At 33.8% G+C, this 25,631-nt stretch overlaps 3 protein-coding genes and 1 long non-coding RNA gene across 4 annotated transcripts; 2 read left to right on the plus strand and 2 right to left on the minus strand.

Annotated features, from left to right (window-relative positions):
• Window positions 1-152: 152 nt before the first annotated feature.
• On the plus strand, window positions 153-7,856 carry LOC115880677 (succinate--CoA ligase [ADP-forming] subunit beta, mitochondrial). Its single transcript, XM_030897962.1, has 7 exons — window positions 153-315; window positions 422-693; window positions 893-1,055; window positions 1,117-1,381; window positions 1,497-1,612; window positions 3,044-3,232; window positions 7,340-7,856. The coding sequence occupies exons 1-7, from the start codon at window positions 253-255 to the stop codon at window positions 7,622-7,624; spliced, it is 1,353 nt and encodes a 450-aa protein (XP_030753822.1). The 5' UTR covers window positions 153-252; the 3' UTR covers window positions 7,625-7,856.
• On the minus strand, window positions 5,247-6,525 carry LOC115880679. Its single transcript, XR_004049922.1, has 3 exons — window positions 6,489-6,525; window positions 6,275-6,276; window positions 5,247-5,326 (listed from the first exon to the last, which is right to left on the minus strand). It is a non-coding gene; the product is annotated as an uncharacterized LOC115880679 (long non-coding RNA).
• Window positions 7,857-9,602: 1,746 nt separating the features above from the next.
• Window positions 9,603-11,347, minus strand: LOC115880680 (reticulocalbin-2). The gene is made up of 7 exons (XM_030897965.1): window positions 11,306-11,347; window positions 11,069-11,254; window positions 10,786-10,972; window positions 10,580-10,733; window positions 10,208-10,387; window positions 10,001-10,143; window positions 9,603-9,939 (listed from the first exon to the last, which is right to left on the minus strand). Exons 2-7 carry the CDS (start codon window positions 11,244-11,246, stop codon window positions 9,768-9,770), a joined length of 1,014 nt encoding a protein of 337 aa, XP_030753825.1. The 5' UTR covers window positions 11,247-11,254; window positions 11,306-11,347; the 3' UTR covers window positions 9,603-9,767.
• Window positions 11,348-11,484: 137 nt separating this feature from the next.
• LOC115880693 (N-terminal Xaa-Pro-Lys N-methyltransferase 1-B) lies at window positions 11,485-12,833 on the plus strand. Its single transcript, XM_030897975.1, has 3 exons — window positions 11,485-11,566; window positions 11,625-12,099; window positions 12,162-12,833. Exons 2-3 carry the CDS (start codon window positions 11,633-11,635, stop codon window positions 12,448-12,450), a joined length of 756 nt encoding a protein of 251 aa, XP_030753835.1. The 5' UTR covers window positions 11,485-11,566; window positions 11,625-11,632; the 3' UTR covers window positions 12,451-12,833.
• The last annotated feature ends 12,798 nt before the right edge of the window (window positions 12,834-25,631 follow it).

Below are 25,631 nucleotides of genomic sequence, written 5' to 3' on the forward strand. Positions count from 1 at the left end.
TAAATATTAGGTTTATTAGGTGTATAATAAAAATTAGAAATAGGGTATTATATTTGAATGCTTTTGGCGACATTGTAAAAATTTATATGATCCTCAATTATATATGCTGTTTAGGCGAAATTAACGTCAGCATTTTTTTGATCATATGGTTTGATCTTTATCTGTCACTTTGACAAGTACACTAGGTCAAGGGCCATAGAAAGTTTAATTAAAGTTATTTCATTGTAAAATTAGTAAAAAAGATAAACGACAATGGCTACTCTGCTAAGAACGTTGGCAGTGGCAGAGAATTCAGTCCTTAAAAATGGCACTAAGGTAATTCTATATGTTAATTTCTAACGAACTTGTAAATACTCTTTATTTCTAACCTTGATTAATGTGTAAATGTTAAAAATTATTACATAAAAAGTGCTATTTTTAGATATTAGGACCTGCCACTAATGGTCGCTGGAATTTGCAAGTGCAGCAACAAAGAAACTTGAATGTTCACGAACATATCAGTTATTCTCTGTTAAAAGAGGCAGGCATTACGGTTCCAAACTTTGGTGTAGCCCGTACTAAACAGGAGGCGCGGAAAATTGCCCAGGATTTAAACACTAAAGATCTGGTGCTTAAAGCTCAGGTTTTAGCAGGTGGTCGCGGTAAAGGTCATTTTAAAAATGGGCTTAAGGGTGGTGTACGCATGGTATACTCGTAAGTATTGCATGCAATATATAAACTGCATGTAGTTAAATACTTTTAATATATTGATCATGGTAGTGTCTATATAATATTAAATAGAAATTATTATGCAAAAGAACTATATAATATTTACTTTGGGTTATACATTCTAATACAATTATGAATTAATTTATGTTTTCAATGATTTGATTATATTTTTATTAAATATTAGACCTGAAGAGGCAGAGGATATTTCTGGACAAATGCTTGGTCAATATTTAGTAACTAAACAGACAGGCGAAAAAGGAAGAATATGTAATGCCGTGATGGTTGCACAAAGAAAGTTTCCCAGAAAAGAATTTTACTTTGCAGTTATGATGGAGAGAGCTTTTTCTGTAAGCCAAATAATTTTCAAAGTTTTGAATGTGATATTCACAAGGAAAATTACAATTTAAGGGCCCAGTAATTATTGCATCCTCCCAAGGAGGTATCAATATTGAAGAAGTAGCAGCTGAAAATCCAGATGCTATTATTTACGAACCTGTGGATATTATTAAAGGTTTGTCCAGGGAACAAGCTGAAAGAGTAGCTGTTAAAGTTGGTCTGGAATCTCAAAAAGAGAAAACAGTTGATATGCTACTGAAATTGTATGATTTGTTTGTTAAAAAGGATGCATTGCTTATTGAAATTAATCCATATGCAGAAGATGCAGGTGAAACATGTAAGTATAATTTATAATAGAAATACAATTGTATAAACATAATTATAATTATTTCTGAGAACCTTTTGTTTAATTTGGAGGTATCCAATTATAAAGTAGGTACAATTTTTTTCAGATTTCTCATTGGATGCTAAATTTCGATTTGATGACAATGCTGCCTTTAGACAAAAAGAACTTTTTGCTCTCAGGGATTGGACTCAAGAAGATGAAAAAGAAGTAGCAGCTGCTCAAGTAAGTTATTTTAATCTTTGGGTATTATTCTTGGTTATCTAATTAATATACAGGGTGTGCCAAAATATTTGCAGCAAATGAGAATTTTTATATTTTTAGTCATGCTAAATATTTGATTACACATAAACTTTTTCTTTGATTATATTATCTCTAATAAATAAGTATAAAAAACCCCATTTGTTGAGAATTTTCTAGCTGACACTGTAGATTACTGCATTGATTCATTAAATACTGATAAAATTGATATGAATGTGTTTTTAGCCTTGAGTGGCAAACTTGATACAAAGGATAATTTTGATATGAAAAATCACCTTAATGTATTTTTTTATCTATTATGTCACTCACAAATCAAATAGGAATTTATTTGTTTTATTCTGTATTCTAGATTCTGCATTCTATGATTTTTTTATATACAGGGTGAGTCTTAAATCAAAATAAGTGCAAATACTTTCAGGGCTGGTAGCTCTCGATAAAAGGAATATATTTTCTCTTACCTTTTTTTCAAATAACACTATATAATAACTTTAGTAGTTATTTTTCTTAAAATTAAGAAAAAAAAATATTTTTTGGTTAAATTTTGAAAAGCACTGTATCTTTTCTGAATTTTCTTTCTTGTAAATTTAATCTACACCTATGTTGCCATATTATGGAGATGTGTTTTTTAAATTCAAATTTTTTTCAAAAAATTCAAAGTTTTAAATATATTTTTTTGGGAAAAAAGACATACAGTTCATATTAAATAAACTTTTAGTCACGTGATTAAGCTTGACCGGTACAGCGTTGCTCACTTTTACGTATTTTCTTTTAATAAAAATATTTTAGGAAATTAATTTTTAAAAAATTAAAATTAACTAAAAGTTTAATTGGTATCGAATATAGACGTGTTTCTACGATCGAAATATACTACACCTAAAAATATGTGTACTTATTTAAGACTCACCCTGTATAATGGTATATACCTAAATCTAGTAGTTTTTTTAGTGTTTCAATTTGTTTTGATTTAAAAAAAAATTCTAAAACCTAAGTTTTGCCTTTTATTGTTGTAATGCTGGAAGTACACACTCGCCGAGGCGACCCGAGGCGCGACAAAAATGGACGGTCCTAACCAATAACAATGTGCATATTGTTAATTTTTTGTCGCACCTTGCGTCGCCTCGTTGAGTGTATACTTCCAGCATAAAAAAATTGTAGTGATCCAGTTGTTTGTTTAAGTTGGAGTACTCAAATTTGGTAGGAGAGTTTTATAGAGATAAGGCAAAAGATATGTGTGATATTTCATTTAGGTGGATACAGTTTGCTAAAGTTTCATACTAGTACATATTTTTAATTAAAAAAAAAGAACACCTTAAAAAATCACCTTAACTTAAAAAAAAATCTTTTAATAAGCCATTTGCCTGAAAACCCCTGTATAAATGTACCCTTATTTTACAGTTTGATTTGAACTACATCGCCCTAGACGGCAATATCGGCTGCATGGTAAACGGAGCGGGTCTTGCCATGGCCACTATGGACATTATCTCTTTGCACGGGGGTTCACCAGCCAACTTCTTGGATGTAGGCGGTGGTGCCACAGCTTCGGCCGTCAAAGAAGCGTTTAAAATCATCACTGCTGATCCTAAGGTATGTAAATCTTGTCATAGAGCAAATATATGGAATGGTATACATATCTATATGAATTTTAGTTACTGTAGTTGTCTAGATAAGATAGATTTAAAAAAAAGGACGATTTTTTTGCCATTGATGAGGAGCTATGTGAGCTAGGGATAGCCCCCTAGCTCATATAGGGCCCGAGTTACTACACTCCAAAGACCCATCTCTACTTCTTCATTGGCTTACTAGTTTTTCAATCTTTACCACTTTTCGTGACGCTAGCTCGTGTTTCACGGCCCTGAATGTTTACTCCCAGCGCGCGTAAAGAAGTTTCACTTCAAAAAGGTGTCTTTTTTTTCATTTGTATCTTTTAAATGAACAAATTGACCTGTCCTTCAGACATTGCTGGAAACCAAATACGTTTAAATAAAATATACGACGGCCTCCCCATAAGAGCAATGAGAGGATTTACGTCCCAGTATTGAAGGAGGACAGAAAATCGAGTCGAATGTTCAAGACATAGGTTCATCCTTGTTTAGTCAAACCTCCTACAAACCAAGGATAGACTTATGTAGGAAATGCATTGAAATTCTATAGCCATCCTTCAATATCGGGACAGGAATTTAAGCGGTACCCTCTGTATACTTTATTTTAAACGTATTTGCTGGAAACTGTATAAAGGAGACACAAATTAAAAACCGTTGCACGTCATCGAGCATGTGCATACATAGACAGCATTGTTGCCAGATTGCAATAGATAGGGAAATATTTTTGAAAAATGTACAATATCTAAGATCTAATAAAAATTCTAAAATAAACTTTAAATTGTTAACAGTTTTAAATAGTTTCAGGCAGTGCCGAAATTTTTTTTTAAAACAAAACATGTCTTTTATTGTTTAAAACAATTTTTAGGTTAGTTTTTACCAAACATCTTTATTTTTATGTTTTACTTCTCAAACCGCCTAAAGGGTAACAACCTCCTTCTCAAAATATTGTATCATAGATGCTACTAATTCTTGGCACGGACTATTTAACTGCTTCTGCATTTTGCGAAGAAAAAACTAACAATTAATACACAAAATATTCTGAAAACAATAATTTTCAATCGCTAGATAAATTTTAAATTTTAAAGCTTTAAAAGACACAATACACACGAGACTAACTCTCGACTGACTCAATTAACGTTCAGAAAGTTCTGACAAATGTCAAACAAACGTGGCATTGCTGCAACCGCGTCCTTGGCGTTGCCAACGCAATATTGAGAGGGAAATTTAAAACTCATTGTAAATGTCCCATTAGGACTATATTGGCGTAGTGGCAGCCCTGCATACATTTATTAGAGCCATTTCGCACCAACACAGTCCAGTCTAGTCCCGTCAGATTCAGTCTACTCCAGTCAAATCACTACAGCCCACTGCTTTCAGACCAAACGCGCCCGACGTTTGTTGATGACATTTTTAACGTGTTTTCAGCAAAAATAAGCAAATAAGCAGTTTAACAACAGAACGCTTTGAAAATGGACGAGATTCTTAGAGTAATAATTTTACGTCGATTAGAAAAAAGAAGGCGAAGGAGAAATTGATTTTGGATACATCCCATTCATAATAGAAGACTTGTTTTCGGATGTTTTAGTCACTTATTTTCCGATTTATTAGATGATGCCAAGAAATTTTACAATTTTTTTCGAATGGGACCAGATTTATTTTTCTTCTCTTTATTTATTCTTCCAAGCAATATCACAGTTTAAAGAATATAAAATATATCAGTTGACCCACTCTAAGGAATTCTATTGTTATTTTGACTTCAAAGGCGGCCCGTGACCTTTCGAGGTGACAAAAAAATTGTACGTTTACCGGGTGCAGCGGAAGTGCTATTTTATCAGTCAGAACGCTGGCCGTATACGAGGGATCAACTAAAAATACTAAGGAATTTTAATACAGCAAGTAGAAAAATAAAAATGCAGTACTAGTTTTATTGATTAACAGTTTTAGGCGTCTTTAATAATTGATCAATATTTATTTACTTTCTTCTTATTATTTAATACCATATCTCATTGTTTACAAATATAAATACGATATGAATTGAAATGTGAAATAAAAAACGGATTTTAGTTAAGTACATTATCTTATAATACTAATTTATTCATGTTAATTTTACAACAAAATAATTTACATATTTTACCATCAATGTTAATACATAACGATTATACCTTTGCATACAACTTGTGTTAACATTGTCAATTTTTTTGCATTTTTTTCTAAATTTTATGATTATCATGAACAGTAATTATGACTGTTAGTAATTAATTGTGTAATAAATTTTACTGTTCGATAAAATTTAGTAAAAATTGAAAAAAAATTGACAATGGCAAGACAAGTTGTATCCAAGTACTTTTTATTACCTTTTAATGATGAAAAGGTAGATAATTCAAGTTAAATGCAAACAGCTAAAAAGCAAAACATGCTATAACTTAAGAAATATGCAAATATAATTTATTACAGTTTTTACTACTAATTGAAGAGCACACGGGAAAAATAATGAAAGTAACAAAAAGGGGGCTACACCTTTTGGTACCTAAATAAACGGGAATATCGATAATGGCCACATAGAAACAGGCATTTAAAAATGGGAAAAACGATATAAACTCGGATATAAAAGTCCATGTGTAATTTCAATTAAAAAAAAAAGGTTTCCTGAACATTTATCATTTCTGGATACTCATCGTTTTTCCCATGTGCTCCTCAATTGTTATATTTACTGTTACATAAAATTTAGTAAAAACTCTAAAAAACTTGTCAATAGCAGAAGAAGTTGTATGCACGTATTTTTATTACCTGACGATATAATTTGGACTTTCCAGGTAGGTAGTTAAAGTTAAATACAAACATCTAAAAAGTAATTTAATGTGCACTTTGCAAACCAGTAAATACTGCAAAATCCAAAACATAATAGTAAAGTATCTACTACTACTCTAAAATATCTACTAAAATAATAAACTAATTGTTAAAAATAAATATTTTGTGCATATTCCGAGTAAAATCTTTTCTTAATTTATATGTATATTTTTAAAACAACTTATTCATAGTTAGGTTTCCATAATTATAATATACTTAATATGTCTAATACTTTAATTATTATATACTTAATATCCTATACTATATAAACACATACTTTCCTTCATCTTTTGGGCACCTAAAGAACGATATATTGTCTGTTATTCTACTTTCACAACCATCCACTGCACAAATATTTCTAGTAGACATTTTATTCACAATTCGAATAAAACAACTAAAACACTATTTTTGGTTCACCATATGCGTCGGACCGAAAACAAAACTAAAATAAACTTGGAACGCTGTGTACACGTCGAGCAATGGATGTAGACCGACCCAAGTCTATAAGACAGGCGGGGAGCGGCGGGAGGAATTTTGATACGGGCGAAGAGTGGGTCAACTGATATATTTTATATTCTTTAAACTGTGGCAATATATTATGACGCAAATGACTGGCATAAAAATTCAACCGAACGAATCACTATCAGTCTTGACTTGTCTGGACGCGACTGGACTGTACACGACGTGTTTTGTTTGAAAACAGCTTTCGTTCCCGCATTTGTTTTTCTCATGACTGTCCTAGATTGGATTCAATAACGTCCGACGTGACTGATCGTGATTGGATTGGATTGTGTTGGTGCGAAATGGCCCTTAGCCTAATTTGATGTCCTCCATTCGCGAATTTCAAGTTCCAGAGCTTTACGCCCTGGGCTACTCGAGAACGGTTCTGAAAGCCTAGTGCCTCCATATGGCGCGGAACAGTACTGAACTTATTACTCAATTGAATGGAGTGAGAGTATCGCGCTCTTGAACAGTTCAGAGCTGCACAACTGCGTGAATGGAGGACAGTAATTGATAGCGTGCAAAAGTTTTTATTTTGTCCTTTAGTATCTTAGTCTAGTCTTAAGAAAACTGCAGTGTTTGTGAATATAATCTAAAGCCCCGTCTACACATCATGTTTTACCTGTTCAGTCAACTATGTCAAGCAAAACATTGAGCGTATACGAAAAAACGGACAGTTTTACTTGAATTGAATTCAGACGGAAAATTGCACTAAGAGAAAATTTTTTTATTTTCCTTTCAGGTTCACGCGATTCTGGTGAATATTTTCGGCGGTATCATGAGATGCGACGTGATCGCCGAGGGCATCATCGCAGCTGCCAAAGAACTGAGTCTCAAGATGCCAATCGTGTGCCGGTTACAAGGAACCAACGTGGACGACGCCAAAGTACTCATCGCCAGTTCCGGCTTGAAAATCTTACCGGTCGACAACCTCGACGAAGCTGCCCGACTGGCCGTCAAACTGTCAAACATCGTCAGTCTTGCGAGAGACGCTAAATTAGATATCAATTTCGAAATGCCGCTGTAAACGATACTAACGAATATTTATCAAGGGTATTACCTATTTAAAGTGTACGATAATTTTAACATAATTAAAATGTTTCCTGTAAGCTGTTAAATAAAATGTATTATTCACACCAAACCATTATATACTTATAAAGAAACCGAACATGCCAGTGATGTTATGCTTATAAAATGTAATTATACTATTCCTTGATATTTATTTGAAGACGAAAGTTTTTTTTAACGGGATTTAAGGGAAAGAACAAATTTAAATGTCACTTTATATTGTCATTTGACGGGTTTTGTAAATTATTTAAGTCTTGTATTACACTGTTTACATATGTTATTAGATTAATTTTATTTATTAAATAAATCTCTTTATTTTTAATTTTAATGAGCATTTTTATTATTTCTGTAACATAATTGAAATGTTTCCTGTAGGTTGTTAAATAAAATGTTTACACTAAGCTACTATACCGGGTGCGTCTCAAAAGCGGCTCATCCCTGTAACTTTTTTATATTTTCAGATAAAAAAACGAGATTTGGTATGTTAGAATATGACATAAATTAGGATTGATGGACGTATTCAATTTTATTTGGTCACTTCCTGTTTCACCGGAAATGACTACAACTTTTGATTTTTAAATGGCACCGTCGGTATATTTTTAGTTTATTCGATAGATAATGATACTTTGAATAGAATGACATATCATATGTCAACTTTTTCAGTTTCACAGTTTCGCTTAAAAAAATCGTATCTTAAATTTCTATCTAGTGTCATGGCTGTGTTAAAAACACTATAATTTTTAATTAAGGAGCCTTGGAAAAATATATTTGACCGTTTAATGTTTTTCGTGTCTTGTCCTGACCGGTTAAAAGATACCCAAATCGTATTTTTAATCATATCTCAATTTTTTCAAATGGAACAAGGGTAGCTCATTGGCATATTTGGAAAAAGCATTTTTACACAGAGAGTTTTTTACATTGAGATTCATTTTCTATCAAATAAAATAAAAAGAAAACATACCAAATCTCATTTTTTTTATCTGAAAAAAATAAGAAAGTTATAGGGCTGAGCTATTTTTGACACTCATCCGGTATACAGTGTGTCAAAATATTACGTGGACCTAGGACAGTTAGTGGACAATTTACCTCTATACAAAAATGCTTCGTTTGTCCACATTTTTTCACGTACCTTAAGAACCGTTTTTTCGACTTGAATGAGATTTTGGGTGTCTATGTTTTGCTAAGTGGTTTAACATTTAATTTTCACAAGAGTTAAGAAAAAGTACGGGAAGGGTGAAAACTACCCCCATCCCCACCACTCATATAATTTTGCATATAAAATGACAGCGATCTTCATTTCATAGCCATCGCTGACACCGTTTTTTTTGACATTCGGTATTTTTTTAACCAAACCGACGACCGATTTTTTTCGTAAAATGGTTCTTTTAGTATTTACTACATTTTTTGTCTCTTCTCAAAAACGCCCCCAAACTTTATGAGGAAAAAAAAATTTCCAAAACTGAATTCCAAAAAATGTTTTTTGTCACATCAAGCCATGGAGACCCATAAAATCTGTTATGCGCTAATAATCTAGTTGGCGAAAACATTAGAATTTATTTTAGTTTTTTTTATGTTAGTATCACATATACAATATGATCGAAAAAAAGACGGCGTGTGCGATGGCTATGAAATGAAGATCACTGTCATTTTATATGTAAAATTATACGGGGAATGTGTCATCGATCGTCTTTTTCAAGCCAACTGGACGTCGTATATTTTCGATCATACAATATATGACAATAAGCTTCATAAAAAAACTTAAAAAAATAAATATAATATTTTAAATTAATTTAGATTACTTTAACATCGTTCAGTTTTATTAATTGATTAAATAAATCAAAACATTTACCTAAAAATTCAAACTGAAGTACCTATTTAGTTGATTTGTCATATAGTCATATAATTTCAAATATGGAATTCTAAATAATGCCCAGGACTAGTAAATGATAAAATAAAGCCTATATTTTATAATACTAAAACAAAAACTTACCTTTGTAATTATTAAAATAATACATTAAGGTACAATGGCACAAACACGTATTTTACAATAAATAAATAAATAAATTAACAGCTACAAACTACTTTGTCAGGAAGAAGTAGGATCACAATTCGTCACTAAAGTGATGGATATTGTGCAAATGATCACCATAATCTGTCACCTCACTGCCAACAAACGTTTCATGATGATCAAGAACTTCTTCGAAGCTTAATAAGTCATCATGATCGTCATCACTATGGGCAAATAAGTGAATAACTTCTTCATCAGCAATTTCACTGAAAGTAAAAATATGTAATGTTTTATTAAGTTTTTTAAATGTATTGCATGAGAACTTACTCATTACTAGGAACTATCCAAGACAATATTTCACTTCCAGTCAATTTTCCATCTTTGTCTTTATCATATTCTCGATCAAATTTATCCTTTTCTACCAGAAGTGCTTCCTTATCTAAGTCAGAACCTCTGTCTCCAACAAATTCCTATAATAAAGACCACATTTTATTCAAATATTGCTTTTAAGTGTATATATTATTGGATTTTTACTTGAAAACTGATACTTCCATCCTTGTCCTTATCTTTGTTCTTTAATGTCTGCGCGAGAATCAGGGGGATCATATCCGGATGCTCTTCTGGATTGGAGAAAGCTATCCATTCTTCCGACTCTAAAACTCCATCTTTATTTTTATCTGCTGCATCCCACATTTCTTTATCTTCTGATATTAGCTATTTAACATTTAAAATAACAAACTGATAATATAACTGATAATATACAAGTTGTCCTGAATAAGAACCCACTTTACATAAATATGATTAAATAACCCCAAAAAGGTTTATAATCTCAGCTAATTCTGTCACAATATTAGTAGCCTGATTTAGCTAAAGAACATAAAATAAAAAATTACAGAATTTACATACATGTAAGTTCTCCTCAGAAAATTTAAGAGACTCTTCATCAGAATCATTTTCAACACCATAAGTATCTGATAAATATTCAGCCCAAGTTATTTTTCCATCATTGTTATCATCTGCATCTTCTAATCTCTCATTTGCTTCTTCTTCAGATAACATTCTACAAGAGTAAAATAGTATCTAGATCTATTCAAAATACTAAATCCAGTTACTTAAATGAACGAATTATCCATGCTTTAAGCTCTTTTCGATCAATATATCCATCTTTTGATGTGTCCATTTTTGTTAGAAGGATTGCTAATCTTCGTTTAGCTTCCTCAGGAGGCAGGTGATCATATTCTTCAGCTTCCTTATAGCTACCTAATATTGCTTCGTGATCAAAATCACTTTTGTGCTCTCCTATCAAATATCAAAACATAATTGTATTATTTACTTATAAAAATAAAGAACGAAGTTGGTGGTATAAATTAGAAAGACCTATAATGTAAGAGTTACCTGAGTTGTCAAAATGGTCCCGATCTCTTGGAGCATAAGCCCCATCAATTTCTCTTTCTTTATGTAAATTATGATCATGACTATGACCGGTGTGAACTACTGCAGCAAGACACGTAAAGGAGGTATATATGAGAATAATACATAATATAACACAACTTAACAAGTTGGCATCCTTCATGGCAAGTACTAGAAAAAATAAACGTTTTATTTAGGAATAATAACAATAAATTTAAATACTTTGTTATTTTTATTTTGTTTACTTTTAACTTCAAGATCCACAGAAGACTTTTTAATAATTTTGACGTTGGCGATTTCAATTGGAATATTTTTTTGAAATTGAAAGGGCCTAATAATATAACCGGATCATAATCTAGAAAAATTGAAACGTTATTGTAAAGTAACATTTATATATGATTAGTAGACCGGTATTTTTTTATAGTAAGGTTATGTTTTTTTAATAATAAGGCGGTTATTATTTGTTTTGTTAAAAAATTAAAGGTAATTTCATTGTCCATGTCAATGGATAAGAAAATTGAACAAAATAATTCTGTTCCAGTTATCAACATGCATGCTGAAGTGTCCTCAACTCAAACGGAGGAATTTTACAATAACGCAGTAAGTTATTGGTCAGAGGTGCCGGCTACGATCGATGGCATGCTTGGAGGCTTTGGTCATATTTCAGAAACTGATATTCGAAGCTCCAGAATGTTACTGAAGCAGCTATTTCATTCTAAAGTACCACCGGGTAGAGAATATGCTTTGGATTGTGGTGCAGGCATCGGTAGAATATCAAAATTCTTACTGACCAATTTATTCAACAAAGTGGACATGGTAGAACAAAATTCCTGTTTTCTACAAGCAGCAAAAAGTTATTTGGGACCAAGTATTGTTGAAAGTAAAATTGGACAGATGTTTTCTGAAGGTTTGCAAACTTTTGAACCGGAATTGGGAAAGTACGATGTTATTTGGGTACAGTGGGTTTTAGGACATCTAACTGATGATGACTTTGTTAAGTTTTTTAAATCTTGCCAGTAAGTGTACTAATAGTTACTACATATAGGTATTATTTAGCTAATATAATTGTTAATTTTAGGAAAGGTTTGAAACCAAATGGTGTTATTGTGGCCAAAGAAAATATTACTTCTTCAGATGATATTGAGGTTGATGAAAAGGACTCATCTGTAACTAGACCATTATCGTTGTTAAAGTTATTATTTGAGAAGGCAAATTTAGATTGTTATAGATTAGTTAAACAAATTAACTTTCCTAAAGGTTTGTATACAGTTTATATGTTTGTTTTAAAACCAAAGAAATCAACTGATGGTAGTGATTCCTTAAATAAATCAAATACTCCAGAGGATGCAAAGAATGCTGAAAATTAAACTCATATAAGTATTTTATAAATGAATATTTTGTGATAATTTATTTATTATTATTTCTTATTTATTATGACGAATTTTGTTTTTGTTATAGTTATTCATTAAAGTTTTTTGTCTATTTGTTGTATTCACTAAATTATTGACATTTTGCAAAGTTTTATTTTGGTTAGTAATTACTACAAGAGTAAATTTATCGTAATCAGTTTACAAACTGTTCTTCAGCTGGTTCTGATTGGAATGAAATACTGATTATAATGCAATAATAGCATAGAAATTACAGACAGAAATACTGTTGTTACTGGATATTTTGTATGTATTCCATTTTTGTTAATGTATTTTGGTTACTGTTATTTGACATGAACTGTAATTAAATTATTATAAAATAATTTTTTGGATTTTCTTTTTTTTTTAACTAAAGTTATACCTACAATTACATATACAGGGTGGCGCACCTCATTCGCCTCAGTTGATTATACGAAAACGGAAAAATGTAGAAACAAAATATTTTATGGGTATATGTAGGGAGACAATGTGCACAATTTAAAATTATTTTGAAATATACAGGGTGTTTCAGAACTAAGATCCATACCAAAGTTATATTTTTTCTTATGGAACACCCGGTATTTTATTTCATTTTTGGATTCTTGAGCCCAAAAAAAGGCATTTATTATAAGGGTTAAATATGTCTAAAATCTTTGGTTTTTGGAGATATTTAAAGATATTTAAATTTGCATGCTACAATAGAATAGGTTATTAACACCCTGTACATTACTTTTCATAATTAATTATTATGTTGAGTTTAAAGGTAGAGAAATAAACTTTACTGAAAAATGGTATTGCATCCTCAAATTTATACAGGGCTTATCAAAAGTTGCTGATCTATTTTAAGAATGTATTTTATATAAAAACTTTGTTATTTCAAATGCAACACCCTGTATTTTTTAAAATAAATCGAAGCAGATTCAAATGCTCTTTCAAACTATATTAAGGTTTCCTATACCTATCTAGCTCAGATTTTGAATAAAAAGCGATTTTTAAATAAAATTCCAATCAAGCTGTCTGGTATCGCCATGGCAATTTTTTAGTGACAGTAACTATTTTCAAAATCGACATTAGTTTATGGACATTATTATTTATAATTTATAACAGTTTACTTTAATTTACCTACAATAGTTTAATAAATAAGTATTATTATTTCATCAAGAAAAATAAAGCAGTATCTGCTGGCGGAACGAGTAGATATGTTACTAGTGATTTTATTTTGTGAGGAAAATTGCTTCTTGGCCTCAAGGGCTTATGCTCAAAGATATCCAAATATAAATCTTCCCGATAAGCGTTCCTTTGAAAAAGTAATAGTCCTATTTCGCAGAGCCTGTAGTGTGGTTTATAGAAAACCTATTAGTCAGAAACCTGTCGGTGGAAGTGAAGAAAATGAATTTGCCGTAATTGGCTCTTTTATAGAAAATCCATATATCTACAAGTCATCGTAAAATAAATCAAAGAACTATTTCTTCGTGTTTCTTGATAGAATAATAAATACATATTTAATAAATATTATTTATTAAACTGTTGTAGGTAAATTAAATAAAAGTAAACTGGTATAAATTTAAATAAGTCCATAAACTAAATTCGATTTTGAAAATAGCTACTGTCACTAGAAACTTGCCATGACGACACTAGCCTTCTTGGTTGATAAAATGGCAACCAATTTTATTGAAAAATTGCTCTTTATTCAAAATTTGAGCTAGATCGGTATAGGAAAGCCTAATGTAGTTTGAAAGAGCATTTGAATCTGCTTCGATTTATTTAAAAAATACAGGGTGTTGTATTTGAAATAACAGAAGTTTTTTATGTAAAATATATTCTTAAAATAGATCAGCAATTTTTGATACCCCTGTATAAACTTAAGAAAGCAACAAGAATTAATTGTGAAAAGTAATGTACAGGGTGTTAATAACCTATTCTATTGTCTACTGTAGCATGCAAATTTAAATATCTTTAAATATCTCGAAAAACCAAAGATTTTAGACATATTTAACCCTTATAATAAATGCCTTTTTTGGGCCCAAGAATCCAAAAATGAAATAGAATACCGGGTGTTCCATAAGAAAAATATAACTTTGGTATGGATCTTAGTTCTGAAACACCCTGTATATTTCAAAATAATTTTAAATTGTACACATTGCCTCCCTACATATACCCATAAAATATTTTGTTTCTACATCTTTCCGTTTTCGTATAATCAACCGAGGCGAATGAGGTGCGCCACCCTGTATTTTTTGTTAGATGAATATCTTTAACTTTGGAAAATCCTATTTCCACTGTTAATACCGACAAAAATCGCAACTTTGATCTTTGTATCTCATGGTTTCCGAATCCCAATTTGGGATATCTAGTAATTTATTTTTGTTAAAACTTTTTCATTTTGATATAATTTCATTAAAAAAATGCGGAACATCACAATCGAATTATGGTATTAATTTAATCATACGTAGGTATTTTCGTGGTCTTGAAGTTTTAACGAATTTTAATACTATAATGGTATCTTGCTTATGTAATTGAATATATTAAGGAAATTTGAAGAGTCGCACTTGCGTTAAAATCATCATTTCCGGTCAATTAATGAACGTGCGCCTCAGAGAAATAAAAAGTTTAGTAGGGGAAGATCGATAATTCCAGCACCTGTATATACATAAGTTTTTATTTTAATATGAATCTAAAGAGATTTTCTTTTTGATTATTAAGATTTTCTGGATAAAATTGAGCAATCAAAATGATGGTTCTTATTTCTAAATAACACTTGAAATTGTTGAAATAACAGTGTATTTATAAATAACTTAAAATAACTTGTTTTCTGTCATCAAAATAAAATTTTTGTTTCGTTAACCATGCATCCCAAATATTTAAATTGTGTGACCTGCTTGATGACCTCTCCATTTAAGTAAATTCTGGTGTTTGGAATGTTGTTTCTGCTAACAGCCATAAATTTAGTTTTTGTAGTATTTATATTTAAACCCAGTCTTTTGCTTTCAGTGTTAACCTTATTTAGAAGAATTTGGAGATTATTTGCATTGTCTGCCAATATCACTGTGTCATCCGCATGTCGGATATTAGTAATTGGAATGCCATTTATTTTCAAACCAATGGGACTGTCGGAGATTGACTCAGTGAATGCTCTTTCCACATATAAATTGAACAACATTGGAGACAGAATACAACCCTTGTAGTCTAAGAGCTGGCTACATAAAAAACCTTATCATCGTTACATGGCCAATTTTTCTTGTGAAGTATCCTTTTGTGTGGCCATTATGAAATAATCATGTCTGCCAGCGCAATCCCGGGGATTAAAGCGGGGGCGGCCAATCAAAAGGGTGAACTTTTGATACTAAAAATATTACAGTACGTCTGTCCGTTCTGTAGCTCCGGGGTATCCGTGAGAGGGGAAACGATATTTTCTCGATGTTTTTCGTAAAAAATTAGACGACGCTTCCCATCAATAAAAATTCGACAAATTTGCAAGTAGCCAATAAAGTGAGTGGGCGGAGCGATTTGCGGTGACGCACTCGTCAAATCGACGTATAAAATATATTGCTGTTTATTTAAATGTTTTTTGTCCGCATTCTTTTCATAGACACAGATCCAGCAGATGTACTGTATAAGGTACACGAGTTAAGGCCCCACGTTGGGCGCCAAAGATTTAGATTAGGTAGATGTCGGATAAAAAACGGTATCCAGATGAATACCGGTGGCGAGATTATTTTTTTATTAACCATAGCTCATGGTCTATATGCCAATTAAATAGTTTTCCACAGCTCGGCTAATACTTTCAGGTACAGCCGAGAGCCATTTCGAGTGAGACACCCGGTACATTTTTTACCACTCTGAGAGTAATAATTGTTAATTACTGCGCTTACATAATATGGAAATTGGAAGGGTGGCAGTGGCGCGCAAGCATCGCCATAATTCAGAAATTAATTAATGCGTGCGCGCTTTTCGGCCCTCCGATCATCGTTCGCGGACACCTCGATAAATTTCGAATGGTTTGTCCGGTGGAGACGATGCCATCGGTTAAATTGGCCGACGCAGCTGTTCCGATTCGCTTTTGTTTACCGACATGTCCGTGCCGTATATACTAATCAGATCGGTTTCTGCTTTTGCCCACTTTATTAGCCGGTTTGTTGTAGAACGGTCAACTGATCGAAATAGTTGGCTATTCTGATTTTGATCGTTTGGTTGGCAAGAAAATTAACAAATTTTAATAAACTACCCAATATTTTCTAAAAAAAAAATATTACTTTGAAAAACAAGACACTTTGAATTCCCTGACGATTTTAAATAATATGGATACTGTAAAGGGAAATTCGATACAATAAGCCTATGCGCTGACCTGTAATTTTTAGTGGCCGACTATTTAGTTGCAAAAGTGAAAACGATACATAGGTACTTATGAAGTCAATCGGTCGAGTATTTGATTGCATGTGAGCGCGGCTCCATAAGGATATATCGGTTACAAATATTCAACCAAATAGTCGGGCGATTAAAAATTGCTTGCCAGCGCATAGTAATGTACTCAATTGTACGGCCTAATATTGTACTCAATTGTACCGATGCCGATCGGCTCCATAAGAATGTATTGTTTTCACTTTTGCAACTAAATAGCCGGCCGACTAAAAATTACATGTCAGTGCGTATTCTAATTATCCAAAAAAACTCACAAGGGAAAGGCAGAAAAATGCATGCTTCATTTAGAAATATGTAATAATTACTTTTATTCAAATAGGGTAAAGTAAGGTATGTTGGTGGTATAGGTAAATTGGTGATAGTTCTTTAATAATTTTTCAGCAACAATTCAGTGGGAGGCCTTAAAACGTGTCGGTTAAATCTATCTAATATCCTCTCCATGCTGCATAGTCTGCGGCGCGCTTTTGAAACATAAACCTTCCGGATAGGTAAGTTGGAAAAATAATATATCTTCATACGAATTCAAATTGCCCATGTTCAAGCAAAAATATCACCAACTTACCTAACTTTACCCTATGCGATAATTGTTTTGAGTATTGTATTTATCGGCTGTTATCAACTCGAGACAAACAAAAATTAAATAATATTAAACGTTTTTTAGGCTTGGTTGGTAAAGTTTTACATCGCCAAACTGATGATCCACGCGCCGCTTCTAAAGGCGCATCCACATTGCTCGTGATCCTGCTCGCGCTCTTGCTTTTGATTGTGCTTGCTTTGCTTGCGCTTCCTGTTTGTCGTGTTTCTCAAGATCTTTCGGCTCGCAAGCAACGGCGTCCACATTGTAATGTAGTGCTTGCGTTCGTGCTGTTCGGACATGGATGATACCGAAGTATTTTTAATAGCGGCTGCTAGTGCGATCATTATTGCAAAATGAAGGAGACAAAGAGAAAAAGGCAGTGTTGGATTTCTTATAATTTCAAAAGTAGATCCCAGTACAGTGAAAGTAAACGTCTACGCGATTTACAAAAAGGCAGAATGTTTTTTTAATTAATATTTTTTTATGGCATGTCCGCTACTGATTTTGAAAAACTTATTAACTTAGTTGACCCCGGTATAGAAAGGAAAAATATACAACTTTTAGGAAGTGTATTCCGGTTAAAGAAAGAGTTAAATAAAGATTGGCCATACCATTTGGGCCATAGCGAGATTCTTTGCAACTAGAGACTTACATACCAGTTTGGGATATTTATTCAAAGTTTCCAAGCAAAGCATTTCAAAAATAATACCAGGCGTATGCAGATACCGTAATCAGATTAAGATAAGTAGGCAATATAAATTAAAGGTATATTTAATAATATTAATCCAAGAACTAGTGGCTGGCCGTAGCTCCAGCGTTACTGTGTCAATCCGCCTAGAGCGGAAGGTACTGGGTTCGATCCCCAGCCAGTACGGTCGATTTATTTATTTAAATAAAAATATTTATTTATCTAAATAGAGCGATCAACGAGCCGCCACCTCAAGGAAGGCAATGGCAAACCACCTTGAGTATATTTGCCTTGTACAGCCTCTCAAATAGTGCCGTTCGGATTCGGCAATAAACTGTAGGTCCCGTGTACTTGTGAAACACTGATGATACACATCACAAGTACATGCGAGAGGTAGCCGACGCTCTATGTAGAGTAGGGCACTGTAAGAAGAAGAACAATCCAAGAACAAAATACAAATATTTGTAATTCTGAACAAAATGAAATAAGAAAAATCATGGTAGTATCATCATCCTGCAGTAAATTTCGAATCTTATGAATGAAACCAAACTAAAAACTTAACAAACAAGGCAAACAGCTCCAGCGTTTCGAACTGCCGTAAAGTATGCTCGCATGGCTCCGAAGCGTCTCATTGATGTAACGCGACAGAGCCGAACAGTCGAAACAGGCATTTTATGTGATGGCAAGCACGTGGAGCACCGTGAGCGCCGCGAATATCTTGCTCCGACTGTTTGCCATGTTTTTCGTGTTTCACGCGTTCGTTCGGCCTGCTCGCGAGCAATGTGGACGCAGCTTAAGAGAGGGCAATATAGACCAAATTATAAGTAAACTTCAAGTTGGTGTTAGGTTAGGTTGTATTAATATAATGACTATCATCATCATCACCATTTTCAGCTTGTTCAACCATTTTCAATTATGTTGTAGCCTCCCTCACATATTTAGATACCGTATGATCGAATAAAAACGGCGTCAGCGATGGCTATGAAATGACGATCGATGACATTTCCCATATAATTTTACATATAAAATGACAGCGATCTTCATCTCATAGCCATCGCTGACGCCGATTTTATTCGATCATACGGTACTTTCCTTGTAGTTGAGCCCATTGTTGTCTATTGTTGGCTATGCGGACCCAAGTTATTCCTGCTAATTTCCTAATATGGTTCCATCTCAGGTTTGGTCTTTTAGGTCTCTTAATTCCTCGTGGGTATCATGCTGTAATTTTTGTTGTCTATCTGTCGTCCGTTCTTCTTGCCAGGTGTCCTACTCATTGCCACTTGAGGGATTTGCTTCTGTGGATGACATCTATTACTGGGGTCTTTTGTCGTATCCACTCTATTCTTTGAGGTCTTTCTTGGTTATTCCCAGCATATTTCGTTCCATTGAGCGTTGTGCCACCTGCAGTTTCCTTATAATGTCCGTGTTAAGTGTCCAGGTTTTGCATACATAGGTCATAACTAGTAGTAAGTATCTACACATTGGTCGAATGTTTTCTTCTTTAGATAAAGTGGTATTCTAGATTTGAATATGATCGAGTTTCTTTCATAACTACTCTATGATAACTTAATTCTTCTATTAATTTCTGGTAATAGAGATCCCGAGCTGTGTATTAGTTGCACCAAATACATTTTATCAACACTTAAACATAAATTGAATAACACAAAAAAATATAAAAAACACCTAATTTATGAACTCTACATAGATAATTATTCTGCCATATCGAAAATCACTCTATTAGTATTCTATTAAAGCGCTAACGCAGACTTATCGAATAAATCAAACTCGGGTCGGTTTTAAGAAGTCGTCCGTTCGCCGTTCCGCCATCCATCTGCCAAACGTCGATAGTAGTCGATTCTTATTAAACGTACGGGTTATTTATTGCGTGCAGCAGGTTTTAAATTACCAGCTGTAAATATGTTGAACGTGAAACTAGATTGGGACGACGACGAGCCAAAGGACGGACGGACGCACGGGACTTAAACGGGCTGAATTTATTACGGAACTTATTTCGGATGAGATTAATGCTCGAATACAAATAATAATAATAAAAAAGCTTAATAAAAAGCCTGCCCGTATCAGCTGTGGCACGTGGATAGACCGATGAAGTCTAGTTTCTTTTTTGTTGTGTTGGTAGCACGTGCTGTATCATCAGAGAATAGGAAAATAGATTTCAAATAAAGGCATTAGTATACTTACCAGAATCCATTTTTTTAATTAGTAAACACCATCTTTTTAATGTATCATCGTGATCATTAATTCCATGTATGGGAGAGGGGTTAATCACCGCGATCTTACCTATATATTGTGTCTCCTTTTCTTGAGTTATAACTCATCGTACAATCTCAGGGCTTTGACAAAAGCCAGTATCTGAGACGGTTTTACAAAGACTAGTTCTCCATCTCCGCTATCAGTCGTACCAAAGTTTATGGTACGAATGGTTGTCGTCTCGGCGCACTCAGCGATGAGGTGTTCTGGGGTTTCTCCATTTTCCCCACAGAATCTGTATTCGCCGTCCATCTAAGATGTAAGACAGATATCACCGCAGCTCTTAGTCCTGTTCTATATTGTATGATTGGGTATTTTATCTCTGAGTGTAACTCCCAACATGGACCTTTCCATTTTCCGTTGCATGACCTGTATTCTATGTATGTTCTTTTTTGTCAAAGTAAGCGTTTCAGCTCCATACGTGAGGACAGGCAAGACACACTGGTTAAAGATCTTTCTTCTTAAACATATGGGAATATCAGATCTCAGTATGTGCCTTAGTTTGCCAAATGCCGCCCACGACAAACCTATTCTTCGTAGAATTTGGTGGGTCTGATTATCCCTTCTAATACCGATCTCATGCCCTAAGTATTTATATATATGCACTTGTTCCAAAGGTATGTTATTAATGTTTAAATTTCCACTTAGTACTAGGTCTGTCATGTATTGTGTCTTTAACAAGTTAATTTTCAAACCGACTTTTTCCGAAGCATCATTCAGCATATCCAGCATATTCTGTGCCTCCTGTATGTTATCTGTTATTAAAATAATGTCATCTGCAAAACAGAGATGACTTATCAATTTGCCATCGATGTTAATTCCTGTTGAATCCCAGTTTATCATTTTTAACATACTTTCTAGCACAGCAACGAATAGTTTAGGGGACAGTGTGTCGCCTTGTCTTACCCCTCGATCGATATTGAATTTGTCTGTGCATTGATTAGTCGATATTCTGACGTTTGGCATTATTATATATATGTCTTCTGATTGAAGAGTATCGATGATCGATGCGACTCTCACTTAGTGTCTCTAGAAGCTTCCACTGGTCTATCTAATCGAAGGCCTTCTCGAAATCCACGAAGACAAGCATTAGTGATTTATTATGCTCAATGCATTTCTCGATAAGGATCTTGACTGTCAGAAGATGGTAATTTGTTCCGTAACCTGATCGGATACCTGCTTGTTCGCTCGAAAGAAAAAAGTCTATTTTATTTGTCAAACGCTTGGTGAGTATTTTAGTAAATAATTTGTATACGTGGCTAAGAAGGCTGATGGGCCTATAGTTTTTAAGGTCTGTAACGTAACCTTTCTTGTGTACAATAATGATGGTTGCGTTGTTCCACTGTGATGGGGTTATTTCTTCTTCAATGCATTTATTAAATAGGACATTTAAAGCTTTGATGATTTCTGGTCCTCCTTCTTTGATTGACTCTATTACGAGTCCATCGTCACCGGCAGCTCTATTGTTTTTCATATCTCTAAGGGCATTGATAATTTCTTCCTCGGTTATTTCTGGAATTTCTTCCGACCCCTGATTTATTAGCTTTCTGATGTCGGTTTTGATCCCCTGCTGTTTTGATGTGTAAAGCTCTTGATAGAAAAGTTTAATAGAGTGTAGGATTTAGTGAGTGTAGGATTAGAGTGCCAGGAAATCCGAAGATTGTTCTTATTTAAATCAAGGAAAATGTTTGATTTTTTCCTGGTCGTTAGTTCTAAGAAATTTCTGCGTCTTAGAACGTTGGAGGATTCCCATTCCAGGTTACGGATGGAGGCTTGGAAGAGTCTGGAAGCAGAACGGTTCTGGTCCATTAAGTGGAGTGTTTGTTCCTTTTCTAGCTAGATCATTTGCTTTTTCATTGTCTTCTATCCCTTGGTGAGCTGGCACCCAGAGTAGGAGGACTTTATCTTCTCTACCTAATTTGTTCAGCTTCTCTAGGCATTCTTTGACCACTTCGAGTTGATGGTTACTGAGTTGATCGCTTTTAATGCTGCTTGACTATCGGATAAGATGGATATTTCTTGTTTCCGATTGTTCCTATTAGTAATAAGTTGTACGCATCTCTGTAGAAGTGGACCGATTATCCCTAGCGACTCCTGGGAACATACTATGAGCTCAAGAAAGAAAAACACCACTGGTGGAGCTAGAGGACCCTCAGCAATAATGGGAAAACTATTAAGGCAAGTTCCAAGAGACCAATCCCAAAGGAGAGGACTTCAAGAGAATTGACAGTTCAACTTAATATCGAGGATTGTAGGAAAAATATCGTGATTACCTTCAGGAGATCAGGAGCTCGTGCGATATGAACTGGGCTTCACAATTCACTGACACACTCATTCAAAAAAGAACCAGATAGAATAAACAAGAAACAAAGCAAAAAGACTTCAATCAAGTATCAATATAAGGTCCTATTCACCGACATATCGTTTTTCTCGAAGAATTCTAAGAAAAACAGCGGTCAAAATTAAATTCGAATATAAATTTAATCAAGCGACCCGGCAAAAAAACTTAAGCGGCGATAAAATTTTTCGCATGGCTAAATAAAATTTCGCTTTAGCATAAGGCCGCTCGTCGCTATCAGTTTAATTAAGCGAAAATAAAGCAAAAAAAGGAGGAAGATGTGGCTTGTGACACATTTCGGCCGGCGCATCTGCCTTGTTTACATTTTTAATCGGTCTCGGTTCCGCAATGATAAGGCCTTTCTCAATGATTTTGCCGCCGTTTTACGACGATATTTATACAGTATGATCATAAAAGGAGTATAATTACTTTTATTTCTTACTAAATTATTATAAGCTTATATCGTATTGGCTACGCTAATCATAAATAGTCATAACTCCTAATTCCTTCTATTTTCTTTACGAGTTTTGACAATCAACACATGACACTGATATATGTATACTAAGGGTCGGCATTTCTGGTCTTGGGTGCCGGTTTTCATGTGTACGAAGAGTACGGTCAACGCGCTTAGTAAAATAAGATGTACTGAATAAAGACAGAAGGCGAGTATTTTCTCAAGCGCATGGAATCTAGCGTCAGAATAAGTAGTTATGTAATAAATACTTCGTATTTTTGCTCACTCTGACTTACTAGATTGCCATAACGACTCACTCCTATACATGTAAACGCCGACCCAAAGGTTTGCTTGCCAGTGGGGTATATCTCAATGACGAAAGAATACAAGGACATGTATTGTAACGCCCATAGACGGACTGCAGCAGAATTTGTGATATTAGATTTTTTTGATGGCAACGAATGAGTCATCAGCTGGTCATCAGCGAAAATTTTAGCGATTTTTAATAGTTTTTGTGTAGTGAACTTTGTATAAACTTTATTACAATGGTGATTAGTTGTTCAGCTTTCAAGTGTAAAAGCCGTAGCGATAAGAAAGAGCCAGGAGTTACGTTTCATAGGTAAATAAACAGTCCATTCCACCTTTTTAGCGTTTTTTTAGTTTTCTTATTGAATTCGATAATTATTTTTCTGATTTTATATGTACTTGATGTGTGCTATGCGTCGATAATAGTTTTGTACCTACCTTTTGTTAACATTTTAATACGTTTTTTTCGTAATTAATTAGTATGATACCACCGCCTACACGATAGGCGTATTGAAATGGTGATTGGCGGAAACAGTAGTAGAGAATGGTCAGCTCAGGAGCGTGAAACAACCCCAAAAGGAAAGTTCCACTCCTCCAAGAAAAGAAACGAACACTCCACTAACTGGACCAGAACCGTTTTGCTTCCCAAGAACCAACTTAAATCGGAATTCAAAAAACCTGAAAGACTCCTTCCTTAACCTGGAATGGGCATCCTCCAACGGTCTAAGACACTCGAAGAAACTTCCGTGCCATGCCGTGAGGCTTTTAACAGGACATTGTCTCCTCAATGAACACCTCAGTAGATTGAAGCTAAGAAAGAGCAGCGAATGCAGTTTCTTTGAGGAAAGTGGGGAAACACCAGAGCATCTCTTCACTAAGTGCGCCGAGACGATAACCATTCCTGTTATATACTACTGGCTTATAGGTATATAGTGTATGCGATCTTTAAAAGTGTACCTAATTGGATCAGACATCAACTTTTCTAACGTTTTTTTAAAATATATATTTTTTTTAATTTCTAAACCCATATAACTCACAACAGTTATAAGCAGATATATAAGCAATACTAATTAGTTTAATCGATATATCCCTAATAAAATATATCGATTCACAGCACGACTGAACATATTATTCTTCGACCAAAACGGTAACCGTATATTTTTTCATCGGTCGCATCGAAAGAAACGGAAAATGTCATAATTCTCCATCGATAAATCAGAATTAAACATCGATCTGTGCATTTAATTGAGCCAGTCGCTGGATATATTATCGTTTTTGTTGGCGATCGGACGGAGTCGCGCTTCATATGTATTCAGCAGCCAGCGTGAGCTTTACAATTTTAAGTTATTCCCGCTTTTTCTGCGCGCTCTTATCACGATGATCGCTCCATTTTACGGTTTATTATTTTATTGTTTCTCTCCGCTTCTCGCATGGTGGCCGTGGCTTTTTTCCATCTTTATGTTGGTTCTAAGGTTGGCAGAAATAAATCCCGCCGTTTGCAGCAAAACGCACCAAGCTGGTTTTATTCTAGAGGTTTTTTCTAACTACCAATTGGAATAATGCTTTTCAATATGTTGGAGAACTCGGCTTATTATCATGTGTTTGTAATTTAATATATGGAATTGTAAATTCCGTATTTTTTATAGATGTTTAGTAGAAAAGATCTACAAATGCTGAATGTTAATTAATGTTAATAATTAATAACAACAGAGTCTATACTTAAACTGGTATGAAAGCAGAATATTAGACAACTCCGTTTTATATCTCTTATCGGTCTTATATCTCTAAAACGGACATTATAAGGAAAGATTAGTGGTTTCAGTTACACTTCATACTTTTTAGTTTACGATCATTCACAATGTCAAAAAAACAGAATTAAAATTAATAGAATATCCTAGCAACAGCTTGCAGTAATCAGTTGTATCCATAGAGAAAGCCTAATGTTTAGTTTATAAAACAATAAACTTTTGGTTTCTAACAACATTTTCTTTTGTCGGAGGCAAAATTTTGTTAACTTTTTCCACTAATTGAAAATTCCTACCACTAATTACGTTGTGAATGCTTGCATTCAAATTAGAGGAACAAACTACAA

This window comes from Sitophilus oryzae, unplaced genomic scaffold (assembly GCF_002938485.1).
Source record: "Sitophilus oryzae breed Bouriz unplaced genomic scaffold, Soryzae_2.0 scaffold_1640_pilon_pilon, whole genome shotgun sequence".
Classification (NCBI taxonomy): Eukaryota; Metazoa; Arthropoda; class Insecta; order Coleoptera; family Curculionidae; genus Sitophilus; species Sitophilus oryzae.

Excerpts from the sequence above, each read along its gene's own strand:
- LOC115880677 (XM_030897962.1), top strand. The coding sequence starts at position 253 with ATGGCTACTCTGCTAAGAACGTTGGCAGTGGCAGAGAATTCAGTCCTT. Across the intron at positions 1,056-1,116 it reads TGATGGAGAGAGCTTTTTCT|GGCCCAGTAATTATTGCATC; the intron begins GTAAGCCAAATA and ends TTACAATTTAAG. Across the intron at positions 1,613-3,043 it reads AAGAAGTAGCAGCTGCTCAA|TTTGATTTGAACTACATCGC; the intron begins GTAAGTTATTTT and ends CTTATTTTACAG.
- LOC115880680 (XM_030897965.1), bottom strand. The coding sequence starts at position 11,246 with ATGAAGGATGCCAACTTGTTAAGTTGTGTTATATTATGTATTATTCTC. Across the intron at positions 10,734-10,785 it reads TGGATAATTCGTTCATTTAA|AATGTTATCTGAAGAAGAAG; the intron begins GTAACTGGATTT and ends TTACTCTTGTAG. Across the intron at positions 9,940-10,000 it reads TGGATAGTTCCTAGTAATGA|TGAAATTGCTGATGAAGAAG; the intron begins GTAAGTTCTCAT and ends TTTTACTTTCAG.
- LOC115880693 (XM_030897975.1), top strand. The coding sequence starts at position 11,633 with ATGCATGCTGAAGTGTCCTCAACTCAAACGGAGGAATTTTACAATAAC. Across the intron at positions 12,100-12,161 it reads AAGTTTTTTAAATCTTGCCA|GAAAGGTTTGAAACCAAATG; the intron begins GTAAGTGTACTA and ends TGTTAATTTTAG.